At 38.8% G+C, this 16,824-nt stretch overlaps 1 protein-coding gene across 3 annotated transcripts in view; it reads left to right on the top strand.

Annotated features, from left to right (window-relative positions):
- Positions 1–16,824, top strand: part of ALKBH8 (alkB homolog 8, tRNA methyltransferase) — a 51,367-nt gene that overhangs the window by 28,307 nt on the left and 6,236 nt on the right. For all 3 annotated transcript variants that reach the window (XM_048217279.2, XM_026505853.4, XM_044386696.3), the window contains 3 exons: positions 2,388–2,494; positions 12,087–12,238; positions 14,564–14,820. In XM_048217279.2, the coding sequence (XP_048073236.1) occupies positions 2,388–2,494; positions 12,087–12,238; positions 14,564–14,820 (516 nt within the window). The remainder of the gene's footprint in view (positions 1–2,387; positions 2,495–12,086; positions 12,239–14,563; positions 14,821–16,824) is intronic.

Here is a 16,824-nt window from a genome sequence, read left to right as displayed (position 1 = left end):
CTGTGCCTCTCTTCCATCTGGACGTTTGTCTGTGTCCTTTATCATATCGTTTTATAATGTTTTATAATAAACTGGTCAACAGTGAGTAAACTATTTTCCTGAGTTCTGTGAGGCTCTCTAGCAAACTGATAATGGTCATCAAGAGTAATAATAAGTATTGTGTATATTTTCTAACCTATATCCCATAATATTTGGCTTAGTTGGTAGTGTATTTTTCTTCCTTGAAACTTGGCTTCTGTATTCAGGACAAGTATTTCCAAATTAATTAGTGTTATGTTCATACTTGTCTTGTTAGTTCTAATCATTTGTTTAAACTAGGATTTCCCTATTTAAAAATCATTACTCTCTGTCGATGGGAGGAAATGTGTTTGAATTTCACAAGTAAATAGGTACTATTTATTTGTCACACATGTTGAGTGTTAATTAGCCAGAAACTGTAACCTCTTGGTGGGCAAGGACATGTCCCTTGCTCAACATTGTGGCCTTTGATATCTCAGACAATGAAAAATAAGTACTTACCTAAAGTTCTTTCTTTCTTTCTTTCTTTCTTTCTTTCTTTCTTTCTTTCTTTCTTTCTTTCTTTCTTTCTTTCGAGAGTGAGCACAGGCAGAGGGAGCGGTGGGCAGAGGGAGAAGCAGGCTCCTCGTTGAGCAAGGAGCCCGATGTGGGACTCGATCCCAGAACCCTGGGATCAGGTCTTGAGCCAAAGGTAGACGCTTAACCAGCTGAGCCGCCCAGGCGTCCCTCTCCAACTTTTCAGTATGAAAATTTTCATACAAAAAAGTTGAAAGAATTGTACAACAAACACCTATATACCCACCACCTAGATTCTATAGTTAACATGTTAATATATTTGCTTTATCAAATATCTGTCTATCTGTCCATCCTCTTATTGGTATATTTTACTTATACATTTTGGGAAGTTGTGGGTGTCCATGCACTTCACCCCGACAACTTCTGAATTCATCTGCAGTGTTCTCAATAGAATGTTTTTAGAGTGTGGCTATTTGTAATTACATGTGATCATTTAGAACAGATAATTATTAGAAAATGAAATGCTGTCATCTTACTTTATTTTCCATACTTCCAAGGGAAGAAAGCAGCTTAGATCTGTATAATTCTTTGTAGTTTATGAGGAATTCTCATGTCTGTTATCTAATTTGGACCAATAATATTGCTGATAGTAACGGTAGCTAACAGTTAACTGTGCCAGGTACCATGCTAACAGTTAACCTTTAACAAAGATGCTACATTCTGCTCATCCCACTGATATTTGGTTGGCATATTTATTTTTCAAGGGGATTGATTTGTTCACTTAAGAATATTTTTTAGCCCTGTGACATGCCTTTTAAATTCACATTTGTCAGCTGCTGCTATGTTTAGACTGAACTCTTTGGTGTTTGGGTTCCTGAGGACAAAAACAGTTTCTTGGGTGTTGTATCTTTATAGGTTGTTATCCATAATATTTATCCAATAAATATCCAATAATATTTCAGCACAACTTAGGAGGAGTTGCTGAAAATATTCCTGTGTTCTTTGATTATCTCTTATAAATTAGCCTGTAATATCCAAAATGTTGAGTGACTTTAAAGGCAAAATGGGTTATATGAGAATAGGTATCTAATGGTTGTTTGGGGGGTTATTAATTTTTAATATCCTATGAATAATTACAGCTGCTGTTGTTTATATTTATTGTGTGCCAGATTCTGTGACTTATTTTGCATCGCATTTTTAATTCACGTAACCAGCCTTTAAGGGCTGCCTCCATGAGGCATGGAGGGGTTAAGTGGCTTGTCCTGAGTCATGTGGCTACAAATGGAAGAGTCAGGAATGAGTGTTTCAGCTCCAAGTCCTAGCATTTGACCACCGCCCTAGTGTTTTGCATCCTCAGGCCACCTGCGTCATAATTTCCTGGGGTAATTGTTAGAAATGCAGACTCCTGAGCCCCATCCTAGACCTGCTGAGTTTGAACCTGTGGATGAAATATGTGTTTTAGTCGTTCATTGATTTTTTTCAATAATTTATTTTATTTATTATTTTAGAGAGAGAGAGAGTATAGGAGGAGGGACAGAGAGAGAGAGAGAATCTCAAGCACACTCCCTGTTGAGTGCAGAGCCCATCGTGGTGCTTGATCCCAGGACCCTGAGATCATGACCTGAGCCAAAATCAAGAGTCAGACGCTTAACTGACTAAGCCACTCAGGTGCCCCATTCAGTTGATTTTTATGTGCTCTGAAGTTTGAGGACCACTCCCCTATGCTCTTCTATAAGAAGCATAATCACGTTTTAATCTCTATTAACCTAGAAAGATAGCCAGAATCAATCATACTTGTTCTTGGAGTACATGGTGTTTTGGATTCATCTTTATGCATTCATCTTTCCTTCAAGATTGTCATGGATTTTAAACACCCAGATGGTGTCACAGTGCCAGTCATGTTGCCTCGTCGGAGTTTGCTGGTGATGACCGGAGAATCTAGATACCTCTGGACACATGGGTATGTATCTAAATGACCTTAGTGACAGAATACCTCTTGCTTTGTGAGAGTTCTCAGTCTTTCCTGCTTGAGCCACCAGAATCACGCCCCTTATCTGCACATTGAGGTGTCCAGGTTTTAACCCCCACGGACATCTGTGCCCTTTTATGGTAAATAGTGACCTTTTATTTTGATGAAATTCAAGTTTAATGGAGGGTTGCAAGCATGGTATAATGAACTCCCTTCACCTTTCACCTAGATTTACCAATTGTGAGTATTTGACCATGTATTTTATTGCTCTCATATGTTACCATTATTATTACTATTGCTAAATCATTTGAGAGTAAGTTGCAGACATCATGATCCTTTACTCTTACACCCTTCATTGCGTATTTCCTGAGAGCAAGGATATTCGTTATATCAGGGGTTGGCAAACTATGGTTCATTGGCCAAATTCAGCTCTGAGCCTGCTTTGCGGCTCTTGAGCCAAGAGTGGTTTTTATATTTTTATTTGTATTTTTAAATTTATTTATTTTTATTATGATTATGATTGTTATTTTGGTTTTTACGTTTTTAAAGTGTTTTTAAAAAAACAGCAGAGAATAGAAACTGTATGTGGCCCTTTTTACCTAAAAATGTTTACTATTTGGCCCTGTTTTACAGAAAAAGTTTGCCAACCCCTATGATATAAAACCTCTATACAACTCAAATTCAGAAACATCAACATTGATAAAAATACTCTTCTACAATCCATCTTCAGATTCTGCTAGTGGTACTTATAGTATAGTACTGTTGAAGACTGCCAGCAGTTACAGGAGCAAAACCAGATTTCACTGAGGGACTATTGCAGTAGGAGAAAAGGGATGGCAGTATAGAACTGGGCTGGATTCCACATACAACAGGAAAAGTCGGAATAGATAGCCGAGGGGGCGGGGGCGGGGCTGGGGCAGTGCCAGTGGGTGGCGGGCATGCCCAGGATGAGCCAAGTTGGGCTCAGGGGAGTCCGACTAAAGTTTGGTCAAGCAGAGAATCTTTGTTAGTGGTTTGTAGTATACTGTCCCTCTGATCCAGGACTCCGTCTGTGACTCTGATTAGTTGTCATTTCTCTGCAGTCTTTCTTACTTGGAAACAATTCCTCAACTTCTCTTTGTCTTTCTGGACGTTGGCACATTTAAGGGGACCAGTTATTTTATGGACTGGCCCTCAATTTGAGTTTGTTTGATTGAATCTAATCTCAAAGAAATGGGTTATGCACTTTTGGCAAGAACATAGCTTTAGCCTTTAGAGGAGAAGCATCGCGCTACTAAAATTTACGTACCTTCTGCTGAAAATACTGCTGAGTTCTGTGCTTATTAATAATGTCCTGCTTGGAGATTTTTAACTGATGCATTTAAGAAATCAAGGAAGTGAACACGTAGATGATTCTGTAACAGGTCCTGAATGTGAACCATAAAAACAGATGGCCTGATTTTAAGCAATGAGGCTTAAATTTACCTGATTTGTTTTTCATGGCCATCTAAAATATTTTTACTTACAGTAAATGAAAATGGTGAGGTGATCCAGTGGTTTCAGGTATTTCTAGAACTGAGAATATTCACATTTTCTTTTTTTAAGTTTAAGCATTTTTATGATCGGTACATTTAAACTTAAGAGTAATGGTATTTCAGCAAATACAAAATGAAAAATTACTTTTCGTAGGCCTGTGTTATAACAGGTTTTAATCTACTCTGGGCACTGCTGCTGATTAATTCTCCTAAGCATCATTTCGATCACATTATTCTCTTTCTTTCTTTCTTTTTTTATTTTTTAAGATTTTATTTATTTATTTATTTGAGAGAGAGAAAGCGCACGCTTCGTGCTGGCGAGCATTGGGCAGGGAGGGGCAGAGGGAGAGGGACAAGCAGACTCCCCACTGAGCAGGGAGCCCAACATGGGGCCCCTTCCCAGGACCCTGGGATCATGACCTGAGCTGATGACAGACGCTTAACCAGTTGAGCCCCAGGCGCCCCCAATCACATTATTTTTTTGGTTCAAAGCATATTATGTGGTTAAATGTTAAGAGTAATTATCTCTGGAAGATTGAATTGCAGGCAATATTTATTTTTAAACCTTTCTCTAGAATCAGAATTCTTTACAATAATTTCAGGGGAGAAAAACCCTCAGTATTATTTTTAAAGACTTCCATTGATACCCATTGCCTGTAATGTGATTGTGCGTGTGTATAGGGAAGAGAAGGAGAAAGGGAAAGTGTAGGGTAAGGAGGGAGGGGCTACAGGTAAAGACAGGAATAGAGAGAGGCTGACCAAATAATGACGTACCAATTATGGAGTATTATCAGCATCAGAATCTCTGGGTGACAGGAGAATAGGTTGAAAAAGCGCATTTAATACACTTAAAAATATGTATAAACCAAGGAAATACACCTTGATAAAAAAAATTTTTTTCTTTGATCTCTGGGCTGAAAACGGGATACCACTACCGAGGCACAGGAATTGAAGAAGGTTGATTTGGGGCCCCTGGCTGGCTCAGTCAGTGGAACATGTGACTCTTGATCTTGGGGTTGTGAGTTTGAGCCCCACGTAGGGGTGAAGTTTACTTTATTTATTTTTTTTTTGTTAAAAAAAAAAGAACTATTTTTCTTTATTTTTTATTCAAGTATAATTAATATGTAGTGTTATATTAGTTTCAGTGTACAATATAATGATCTAATGTTTACTTTAAAATAAGAAAAGGTTGACAGACTCTGTCGTGTAAGGTTAATTCCAGACTCTCATTTCAGTCTAGTTCAGATTACTGTTGTAGCCACCACGGCTTAAATCAGAATGGCTGCCGGCAGCACCCGAGTCAAATCCAGCAATCAGGCATGTTCTCTGGCTGGCGGTGGTGGTCTCTGTGGCAGCGTTTTTATAAATTGCATACATGTAAAAATCAGGAGCTTTCACCTAAAAATCTGAGCCTTCAGCTTCTTTTGAAAATTGGGCAATCTGACAACATTGGGCCCTCGGATGCCTCGGCCCTGGTTGGAGACCGTCTGTGGGCTTCTGTAGATGAGGCCTGCATTCTCAAGCTCTCTGCAGTTCCCAGCACGTTCTGTGGTGCCCCACACTAGGGCTGAGCATCGGCTGTCACATAGCACTATGCTTGCACTGTTTTGCTTATGTTGGGACAGAGCCGCTTGGAAATGAAATAAATCTTGTCTGCATTAAGAGTGGGAAATGGGAAGCTAAAATGAATGGGAAAGTTTTCAGAAAAGTGGAAGAGAACACTTTGTTGTTTTGAAATGAAACCATTCATGTGTTTAACAGCGAACATTGTGTTTCTAGACAAACCCACGTGCTTCCCTCCTTGAGGTTATTCGACTGACTTGGCAGGTGTTTATCTATAAGTTTATTTAACTCTCCTTTTAAATTACTTTTGGAGCATTTTCTTTCTGCTGAGCCTTGTTCTCAAAGTTTCATACAATTAGCTCACTTAACTCATACAAGTCACAGTGGAAAGTTTGTTCTGTGGTTTTGTCCCCATTTTTAAAGGAAATTGGAGCATAAAGAGGTTATGTAACTTTTACAAAGTCACAAAACCATTAAGTGGCAGAGCCAAGATGAGAAGCCAGGCAGTCTGGCCTCAGGATCTGTGTCCTTAACCTTGTGGTTCCAGCTGGCCTTGATTGCTCCCTCTGCTCCAAATTCATGCTGTGCCCTCTGGCCTTTACTCTTGCGCCAGCCCTCAGTGCAATAGATTTCCTTTTACTTTGTTTTTAACATAGAGCGCAGCTCTTACTTCCTTATAGTATGTAAAACCTTTTCTGGGTACATTAGCCTGAAATAATTTCTCCCTTGAACTCCTAAAGATTGTATTGTCATCTTCTACCTTGAGATGTCTCTTCTATCGAACTATTATTTAAATCTAAAAAATGTTTTTATCTTTTTATTTAATATTTTTTTCAGCTAGATTATTAATTTGAGTAGGGAGAGAAAAAAAGATGTTCAGTAATGTTTAAAGAATTCATTAATCTTTAACCTATGGATTACCTACTCCTAAAAATCTGAGATTGGTGCCGAAAGCAGTTAAGTACTGCTTGGCCTTTGTTTAAGATTTAATTCTAGGCAAGTAAAGTAATTGACTTAAAAAGCCTGTGATAGAGAACTACTTGGTCCTCAAGAGGGAAATTTATTTGCTAATAAGAGTTTCAAGATACTCATTGTTGTCAACTATCATGACTGTGTATAATACCATAGTTTTACTCATTTTCCTCTATCAGGGTAACAATCATATAAATTCAGGCAATGTTTGCTTTCTTTTTTTTTTTTTTTATTTATTTATGTGACAGAGAGACAGCCAGCGGGAGAGGGAACACAGCAGGGGAGTGGGAGAGGAAGAAGCAGGCTCCCAGCGGAGGAGCCCGATGTGGGACTCGATCCCGGAACACCGGGAACACGCCCTGAGCCGAAGGCAGCCGCTTAACGACTGCGCTACCCAGGCGCCCCAGCAATGTTTGCTTTCTTTTTACTTCTAAAAAAATTGCCTTTGGTGCAAGCTCTTTTAAAAGAGCCACTCTCCTTATGTGTTTTATGAGACCAGCATTACCCTTACACCAAAACATGTCAAGGATGTTACTATAGGAGAAAATTACAGACCAATATCTCTTGTAACAGGTGAAAAAACATCCTTAATAAAATTGGAGAAAATCCAGTTGTACGATATATAAAAAAGAAAGTACATCATGACCAAGTAGAGTTTATCCCAGGACTGTAAGATTGGCTTAACATTTTGAAACCAAGCCATGTAATTCAAGACATAAAAAGAACAAAAGCGAAAAAAATATTCAATCATCTTGATTGATGCAGAAAATGTATTTGACAGAATTCAGCATCCGTTCATGATAAAAACTTGGCAAAGTAGGACAAGAAGGAAACTTTTTCAAGCTGATAAAGGGCATTTGTGAGAAACCCACAGCTGACAGCATATTTAATGGTGAAATATTGAATGCCTTTTCCTAAGATACCCAACAGGGCAGGGATGTCTGCTCTTGCCACCTCTTTTTGATATTACAGTGGGTGTTTTACATAGTATAATAAGTCAAGAAAAAGAAATAACAATCATAGGGATTTGAAAGGAAGAAGTAAAACTCTTTATGATTGTGGGGTAGAAAATCCTAGGAAGTCTACAAAACAAGTGTTAGAACTAAAAAGTGAATATAGCAAGGTTGTAGCCTACTAGGTCAATATTCAAAAATTAATTTTTGAAAAATGAAATAAAATGCTTTTTAAAATATACATACCACATTTTCTTTCTTCATTCCTCCATTGATGGACACTTAGGTGGTTTCCATGTCTTGGCTGTTGTAAATGATGCCTCAGTGACCATGGATGCAGATATCTTTCCAAGTTAGTGTTTTTATTTCCTTTGGATAAAGATCCTATAGTAGAATTGCTAGGTCACAGGGTAGTTCTGTTTTTAAATTTTTGAGACATCTCCATCCTGTTTTCCACAACAGCTGCACAAATCACATTCCCACCAGCAGTGCCCGGGGGTTCCTTTTCTCTACACTCTCGCCAACACTTGTGATTTCTTATCTTTTTGATAATAGCCACTGCAGCAGGTATGAGGGGATACCTCAGTGGGGGTTTTGATTTGTATTCCCCTGATGATCAGTGATACTGAGCACATTTTCATGTGCCTGTTGACCGTCTGTATGTCTCCTTTGGAAAAATGTCTATTCACATCCTCTGTCCATTTTTTAAATGGTTTGTTTTTTGCTATTGAGTTGTGGGAGTTCTTTATATGTTTTAGATATTAATCCCTTACCAGATAGATAATTTAAAATATTTTTTCTCATTCTGTAGGTGGCTATTTCATTTTGTTGATGGTTTCCTTCATTGTGCATAAGGTTTGGTGTAGTCCCACTTGTTTATTTTTGCTTTTGTTGCCTTTTGGGAATTCTAACAACAGATTGAAGAAATAGTATAATGATGACAAAATGAAAATTGAGAACTGAAATACATTACATTTTTTCATTTTAGGATCAAATCTATTTTAATTATATGGTTGAACTTTCTCTTTTTTAGATGTGTTGAAAAAACTTACCTGGCCCCTGATAAAGAGAAATCAACAACCTAAATATAAAATTATGCTTTTTAATAATTTGCTAAGATCTTTCAGGCTTAGCACATTCCCTCTGACTGTAAAACCCACCTCTATAGGGGATAGATTAGCTAGGGTATATGAAGCAGAAAACTTAGAAGATTTAAATCTTAGGAATAAATTTAACGAAAGTTGTGCAACACATATACACTGAAAATCCTGAAACACTGCTGAGAGAAATTACAGAAGACCAAATGAATGAAGAGGTAGAGATGCCATGATCAGGGATAGGAACTTAATATTGTTAAGATATCAATTGTCCCAAGCTGATCTGATGTTTCAGTGTAATTCCAATTAGAAATCTTAAGACTTTTTAATAGAAATTGATGAGCAGGGGCGCTGGGTGGCTCAGTTGGTTGGGTAGCTACCTTCAGCTCGGGTTGTGATTCTGGGGTCCTGGGATCGAGCCCCACATTGGGCTCCCTGCTTGTCAGGGAGCCTGCTTCTCTCTCTCCCCCTCTGCCTGCAGCTCGCCCCACTCGTGCTCGCTCGCTCTCTGTCCTCTGTGTCAAATAAATAAAATTAAAAAAAAGAAATTGATGAGCAGATTCTAAAATTTATAAGGAAATGTTCTTGAAGCAGAACAGTGTTAAAGGATTTATTTTACCTGGTTTTTAAAATTTACTGAAGCTACATAATCGAAAAGTGTATGGGATGTCCAGGTGGCTCAGTCGGTTAAATATCTGACTCTTGATCTCAGCTCAGGTCTTGATCTCAGGGTTTTGAGGTCAAGCCCCACAATGGGCTCCATGCTGGATGTGGAGCCTACTTGAAAAAAAAGAAAAGAGAGAGAGAAAAAAAGAATGTAGTGTTGGTGTATAGACAGACCAGTGGGGCAGAATATATCCACATATAAAGGTCAGTTGATTTTTTTTTTTTTTTTTGACAGAGAGAGTGAGTACATGTAGGGGGAGTAGCAGGCAGAGGGAGAGGGAGAAGCAGGCTCCCCGCTGAGCAAGGAGCCCGATGTGGGACTTGATCCCAGGACCCTGAGATCATGACCCGAGCTGAAGGCAGATACTTAACCAACTGAACCACCCAGGCGCCCCAAGGTTAGTTGATTTTTGACAAAGACACCAATGCAATTCAGTGTGGAAAGGAAATTTATGAACAGGTGGTGCTGGAACAATTGGATGTCCATGTGGAAATAAAATGAACCATGATCTGCCTCACACCATTTACAAAGAGTAATATGAGGTAGATCATAGATTTTCTTCAAAGATTTATTTATTTATTTTGAGAAGGAAAGCCCGAGCATGAGTGAGCTGGGGGAGGGGCAGAGGGAGAGGGAGAGAGGGAGCGAGAATCCCAAGCAGACTTTACACTGAGCATGGAGCCCAACCTGGGGCTCGATCTCATGACCCTGAGTTCATAAACTAATTCGAAATCAAGAGTCGGATGCTTAACCGACTGAGCCACCCAGGTTCCCCAATGTAGAGCATAGATTTAAATGTAAAAGTGAAACTTATAAAACATCTAGAAGAAAATACAAGAGAATATTTTTGCAACCTTGGGGTAGGCAAAGTTTTTTAAAGAAAGATTTTAGAACACACTATAAAAGAAAAAAAAAGATGAACTGCGTCAAAATTAAAAAACTTGTCAAAAAATATTATTAAAAAAATGAAAAAGCATGCCACACATGGGAAGAAAATATCCAGAATCCATATATCTAACGAAGGTTTGGGCTTAAGATTTGAACAGATCCTTCACCAAAAAAAGTATCAATGAATGGCTAATAAGCACCCGAAAAGATATACAACATCATTATTCATCAGAGTGGTGCAAATTAAAACCACAATTTCAGGGGCGCCTTGGTGGCTCAGCTGGTAAAGCATCCGACTCTTGGTTTTGGCTTAGGCCATGATCTCCTGGGTCCTGAGATAGGGCTGCAGGCTCAGTGGGGAGTCAACTTAAAGATTCTCTCCTTCTGCTTCTCCCTCTACTCACGCATGCACAATCCCTCTCTCTCAAATAAATAAATAAATCTTAAAAGAAAAATCACAATTTCATACCACTTGCCACTCACTAAAATGACTAAAATTAAAAACTCAGGTAATACCAAGTATTGGTGAGAATGTCAGGCAGCCTGGAACTGTTCCATTATCTGTTATTTTCTGATGTTGATATCCTTGTCCCTCAACTAGATTTCCTTTACTAAGAAAGATGTATTCAAAGCTACAATGATAATTATGTATTTGTCTATTTCTCCTGTTATTTTTTGTTCACTTTTTGCTTTATGTATTTTGATGCTATGTTATTGGTTACATGCATACAAATATGCATTGTTTTTATATATTCCTGTTGTATTGACACTGTTGTTATTATGAAATGTTCCTTTTTGGGGCGCCTGAGTGGCTCAGTTGGTTAGGCGTTGGATTCTTGATCTCAGTTCAGGTCTTGCTCTCAGGGTCATGAGTTCAAGCCCCATGATGGGCTTCATGGTGGATGTGGAGCCTACATAAAAATATAAAATAAAATAAAAAAGGAAATGTCCCTTTTCATCTCTAGTAATATTTACTCCTTTGAAGCCTGCTTTGATTAGGATAGCTATACCACTTTTCTTTTGGTTTTGCTTGGAACATGCAAAATACTTGTCTTCTGTATGTTATATCTTTTTTTCTTTTCTTTTTTTTTCAAGGTTTTATTTATTTGAGGGAGGGAGAGAGAGAGAGGCAGAGATAGTGACAGAGATAGCGAGAGAACACAAGTGGGGAGGAGAGGGAGAAGCAGGCTCCCCTCTGAGCAGGGAGCCCAACATCGGGCTCCATCCCAGGACCCTGGAATCATGACCTGAACTGAAGGCAGACGCTCAATTGACTGAGCCACCCAGGTGCCCCTATATCTTTTTTTTTTCTATCTTGATTTTCAACCATTCTATGACCTTATTTTAAGGTGGGTGTCTCTTGTAATCAGCATGTAATTGGACTTTATTTTTTTAACCCATTCTGACATTCTTTGTTCTTTAATTGGATGTTGTAGTCGTTTTACATTTGCATAATTATTGATTGAATTTAAGTTTACTGTTTATGTGTTTTGTCTTTGCTCTATCTGTTCCTTTTTTTTTTTCTTTTTCTCAGAATTGGTATTAATCAAGTATTTGTGGGCGCCTGGCTGGCTCAGTCAGAGGAGTATGCGACTCTTGATCTTGGGGTTCTGAGTTCATGCCCCGCATTGGGTGTAGAGATTACTTAAAAATCTTTAATAAATAAATATTTGTTATTATTCTATTTGCATTTCTTGAATAATTTGTTAGTGTACATTCTTTTAATATGATTACCCTGAAGTTAACTTCTTAAAAAATACAGACTTCTATTTCTTTGTTTTTTCTACAATGCTTAACAGTTTGGCGAACCCAGCAGTTATTTGCCATTAATTCTTCTAAATTTGCTCTGTTCCCTTAATATTTTTAAGAGGACATGAAATATTTCTATGAATACGATGTTAAATAAATTATTTTGACTGTCGTTTTTAGAATCACACCCAGAAAATTTGATACTGTTCAAGCATCCAAGGGTCACAAAAGTGGAATTATCACCCGTGATGTTGGAGACTTAACTTTAAGCAAGAGGGGAATAAGGACATCATTTACATTTAGGAAAGTGAGGCAAACACCTTGTAATTGTAGTAAGTATATAATTTTGGTTCCACTGTAAAATGGAGTAAATCTAGTGTAAAAATCTTTTAAAGTCCCATCAGAACCAAGGAGAGCTTTGTCTTAACTTCTCTAATGGCATTTCTCATATTTGTATAGTGTTGTCCTTAATGTAGATTTTTCTTAACTGCCCCCAATGAGTTTATATTCCTTGAAGGTAGGGACTGCATTTTATTCATCTTTATTTTTCCTAACTATAGTACTTAGCCATAGTTGGACGCCAAGTAAACATTTTTTTACATTGAAGTCACAGTTAAAAGAGTGCTAAATAAAATTGTAGGACGTTAAAATATCACTTGTAAAAAATAGGTTTTATTGGAAATAGCTTGTTAGGTTTCTAAATTACTTCTCATTAACCCAACAAGGAAGTTAGAGATGACAAATTGCTCCATAGTAAGTAGATAACTCTAGGGGGATAAACAGTGGTTTGTGTTTTGGTCAATTTGGAAATCTAGGAGGGAATAACAGAAATGCTCAAAAACTTGTCAAAAGGGTGTTATTTTGAATTATCTATACGAGTACATCATGACGTGTATTTCTTGGACTCATTGAACAAAAATCTCTTTCATTTTGTAAATAGTATCTGTTAGAAAACTTGAAATTGCTATATTTGATATCTTTTTTTTTTTTTTTTTTTTTTTTTTTTTTGCTAAATCTTATATCTTGATGTTAGGGAAGCTTAAAACAGATTTTTGTTTCTTTTGCTAAAAGTGTCATTGAGGCCTTGAAACATCAAATTTTTTTATCAGTTAAAAAAAGTGTATTTCATATTTGTTGAGTGTCTGACACTGTCTGTAGTTTTACAAGATACTGAAAAATAAAGCACGACTCCTGTTCTCGAGGAACCCGAGGTCTAGCTGGAGAGAGAGGCTAGTTTTCTTCTGCAGAGATTTCTTTGTTGTGGACGTTTATTGAATGTAAGGCATGTTGTAGAAGCTCTGAATGTATATTCAGTTTACAGATGTTTTTCACGTTTGAGGCTTTTTGGATACTTTTGGTCAAAATTTGTGAATTTTTAAGGATTAGGATTGATCCTTCCTTTAGATTACTTAGCTGTTTATAATTTCTAAAAGAATAACATGTTACTAGGGCCGTTTTAGGGTCATAGTAGTGCGTGTGGTAGTGTAATCCTGATGTGCCCAAGATACAACTAACCCGTCTGTTGGGATCTGCATGTGTTAGAGCCGTCAGGCTTTCTTAAATGTCCACATGAAATGTTTAGAGCTGCCCTTCACACAGTAGCAAAGACTAGCTCTCTCCCACCCCTTTCTCAGGGTTCGGCACCCTCTGATCAGAGTTGGGAGAATTCCTGAGGCCGTGAGGGCTGCAGCCCACTTCTGAGCTGCCACATGACTTCTCATTATTGCCTTTGTCCTGACTGTGGCTTCTCTGGGAGCACCGCTCCTCCTCCTGTATTTCCTGCAGTAAAAAGATGTGTCTCATAGACTTCGGCCGAAGATAAAGGGAAATTACGGTGTAGCAGAGAACAGGCAAGGATTTAAAATGAGCGTTAGGCATGATTGCAGGGAACAGGGAACAACTTCAGCTTTCATTTAATTAGGATGTTAATTAGGATAACAGTGTATCCTCATTTTCCTTTGTCATCTCCTTGACTTGATGGTGTTCTCCTTAGGGTGTGCTGATCCTAGTGAAGGAGGTGACGCCTGTAGTCGCTGAGATTGTGGGCTCGCGAGTCCCCACTGGCTCCGTGACTTACCGTTCTTTGTCACTTCGGGATCATTACTTGGCATTCTGGGCTTCAGTGTCCTCATCTGTAAAAAGGACACAGCAGTACTGTCTCATGGTGTTATTGTGAGACTTGAGACCATCCGTATAAACTGCTTCAAATAGTGTTCATTAAATGCTTGTGATCATAACCAAATGACACTTTGCTCCTAGGTCTCGTTGTTTTTCCAAGAGTGCTAGGGCCCCAGAACTCCTGTTTCCTTTGCTCACCAAGAGAAAAACCCTAACTCCTGTTAATTCAGCTCCCATCAAGATGCTTTCCTAAATGAAAGGACCCTTAATCCCAGGATGAACTAGGCATCTGCATTAGAAGGCCTGCAGAATTGCAGTTCATGTCTTGTTGCAGATGGATTTTTCCCCTTTTTCTTTAGACCCCTCACATGTGTAATTGGACTCGTTAGGTTAAGAGCTATTTTTAAACTGATAAATCAGAGCCTGCTTACCCCAGCCACCAAATTTGCATTGATTTGCTTGTTCTTTTAAGAAACGTGATACCTTATGAATCACTTGGATAAAAATGAAAGGTTTATATTGCTTTATTTTTTCATTAGGCTACACTGTGGTCTGTGACAGCCAGATGAAGGGGACCCCCCCATCATTCCCAGGGAGTGCCAGAGAAGCCTCACAGCTGGAGCAAGAATACGTCCATCGAGTCTATGAGGAGATTGCTGGGCACTTCAGCAGTACAAGACACACCCCGTGGCCGCGCGTCGTGGACTTCTTGAAAGCTTTGCCAAGTGGTTCATTAGTGGCCGATGTTGGCTGTGGGAACGGAAAGTATCTCGGCATCAATAAGGAGTTATATATGGTAAGTCGTTGTTGCTCCTGGCTCTCTTTTGGCTTTATTTGTTAGGTTATTATCACCTTCTGCCTTATGGTATAATGCTGTTTTTTAGGTCATTGCCGAAAAGTTATAACCAACAGACGGAAAATTAATGAGCACTCCTATTCTTTTGTCGTGTATGTGTATGTTGTTCTCCTCCCTTTAGATTTTGCTTATTTTATCAGTAAAACTATCTTAAATTTATAAAACTCCTTACAGGTCAGAAAGGATATTTAGAGAAGCCACTTTCTTTGCTTAGATTGCCCTAAGTATGAGAACGTTAAAGCTGGTATTTTCATCTGTTTTAAATGAAGCAACTGAGATTCACAGACTATATTATTCCCCTGATGGCATGTAATTAGGGGACATAACTGAAACTTGAACCCATGCCTCTGATGTCAAATATAGTGTTCTTTTATTCACTGTAGGAAAAAATAAAGGTTACTATTTATTGGTGTGTTACTGTTGAGGAAACTAGGGCTTAAGTGGCTTAAACCATGTGACCGAGGTTATAGCGCAAGGCCCAGGATCTGAACCTACTTGTTTCTTGTGCCACATTTCTGTTTCCAGTTGCTATTACTTACTTTCCTACGGTCCACTTTTTTTTTCCTGCTATGCTGGGAAGGAAAACATTCTCCCTACACTGGTAAATATTGTAAATACCCATATCAACGCTGCTCTGGGAGGACTGAAGCTTCCCTTTCTCAAGATTAGGGGCTGGAGGACTAGAGTAAGGAGGATAGGTAGGGACAACGAGAGCAGTCCTCACTCAGGGGCTCTTGGAGGCCGTCATGTTGCACGTCTCCTGTATCTTTACCTTCTCCTCCCTGTATCTTTACGCAACTCCGTGAGGAAAGTAAGTCACTGCTGCTCTTGGGGGAAGGCAGAGTTCGTGCATTAAGAGACAGATAAAGCATAGCTTGTCATCAAGATAAGACATTAGTATCCATGTATTGTTGTCATGTCTACAATTAAATTTTAGTTTATCAGGAATAAGGTCACTGTTCATGTGGAAGAAGTAGGTTTTGATGTACCACTTAAAATCAAAGTGATATCTTCTGATATTTTAATCTTCAGGTATCATCCAGAACGTCTCTCAGTGAGCTCTGCTCTGCACCTTCTCGATGCTAACGCACAGTTTTACCGAGTCAGGCAGCACCTGTGACAGCGAAGCTGGGTTGAGGTCAGCCACACTGACGTAATCATACTGATCGCGTTATCCTGTTCTTAGTGAGAGACATGATTTCCTGGTAAACTGAGCCCCAAAATCTGAATCTGTTCAAGAAGGAATACATTTAGAAGAATTAGAAAATCACAAGTATAGTCACTTTCCATTATTTGTATTCATTTTACAGTTGGCAGTCTGCGATTCGCAGAGCCTGCTATGGTGTCTGACCTCCCGGGAAGGCTCAGTGGGTGTTGGTTCAATGCAGGAATGAGACGCTTGTCTGGCTGGAGTTGCGGCTTTCATTACACCAGAAGTGGAGTTACACATGACCAAAGGGAAGCAGCCGAAGCTCCAGCCTGTATATTTGCGTGTATTTTGAGCAGCTGTCTTTGAGCTTGAAAATCTGTGCATTTTTTGATATTCATGAGGGAATGTGACGTGGGACATTCATTCTACGTGTTCAAACATAGGATTGTCTCAGAATTAAAAATACTGTTTATATTATTATCACATGCTTCCTTAACAAAATGTACTTTTTAAATACTAGCTTAGGCTCTCATGGAGATCGTTTTATAAGCTGCTTTTCATTTGTTAGGTATCTTCAGTTACTCTTCACTTCTGTCTTCAGCACTGGCTGCTGCCTTTATGTTCAGAGGTAAATTTTGTAAGCAAGGACTTTATACCTTCATGAGACTTGCCACCTTTATAATCATACCAACAATAGATGAGATAGTACGTACCCAGAGCTCAGTCCGGCTCGCTCACTAAGTGATGACTCTGTGCATTGGTCTCAGACCACATTCGGTCCGGATGTGTTTCTC

This window comes from Ursus arctos, unplaced genomic scaffold (genome assembly GCF_023065955.2).
Source record: "Ursus arctos isolate Adak ecotype North America unplaced genomic scaffold, UrsArc2.0 scaffold_22, whole genome shotgun sequence".
Classification (NCBI taxonomy): domain Eukaryota; kingdom Metazoa; phylum Chordata; class Mammalia; order Carnivora; family Ursidae; genus Ursus; species Ursus arctos.
This window is presented reverse-complemented; position numbering and strand designations above follow the sequence as displayed.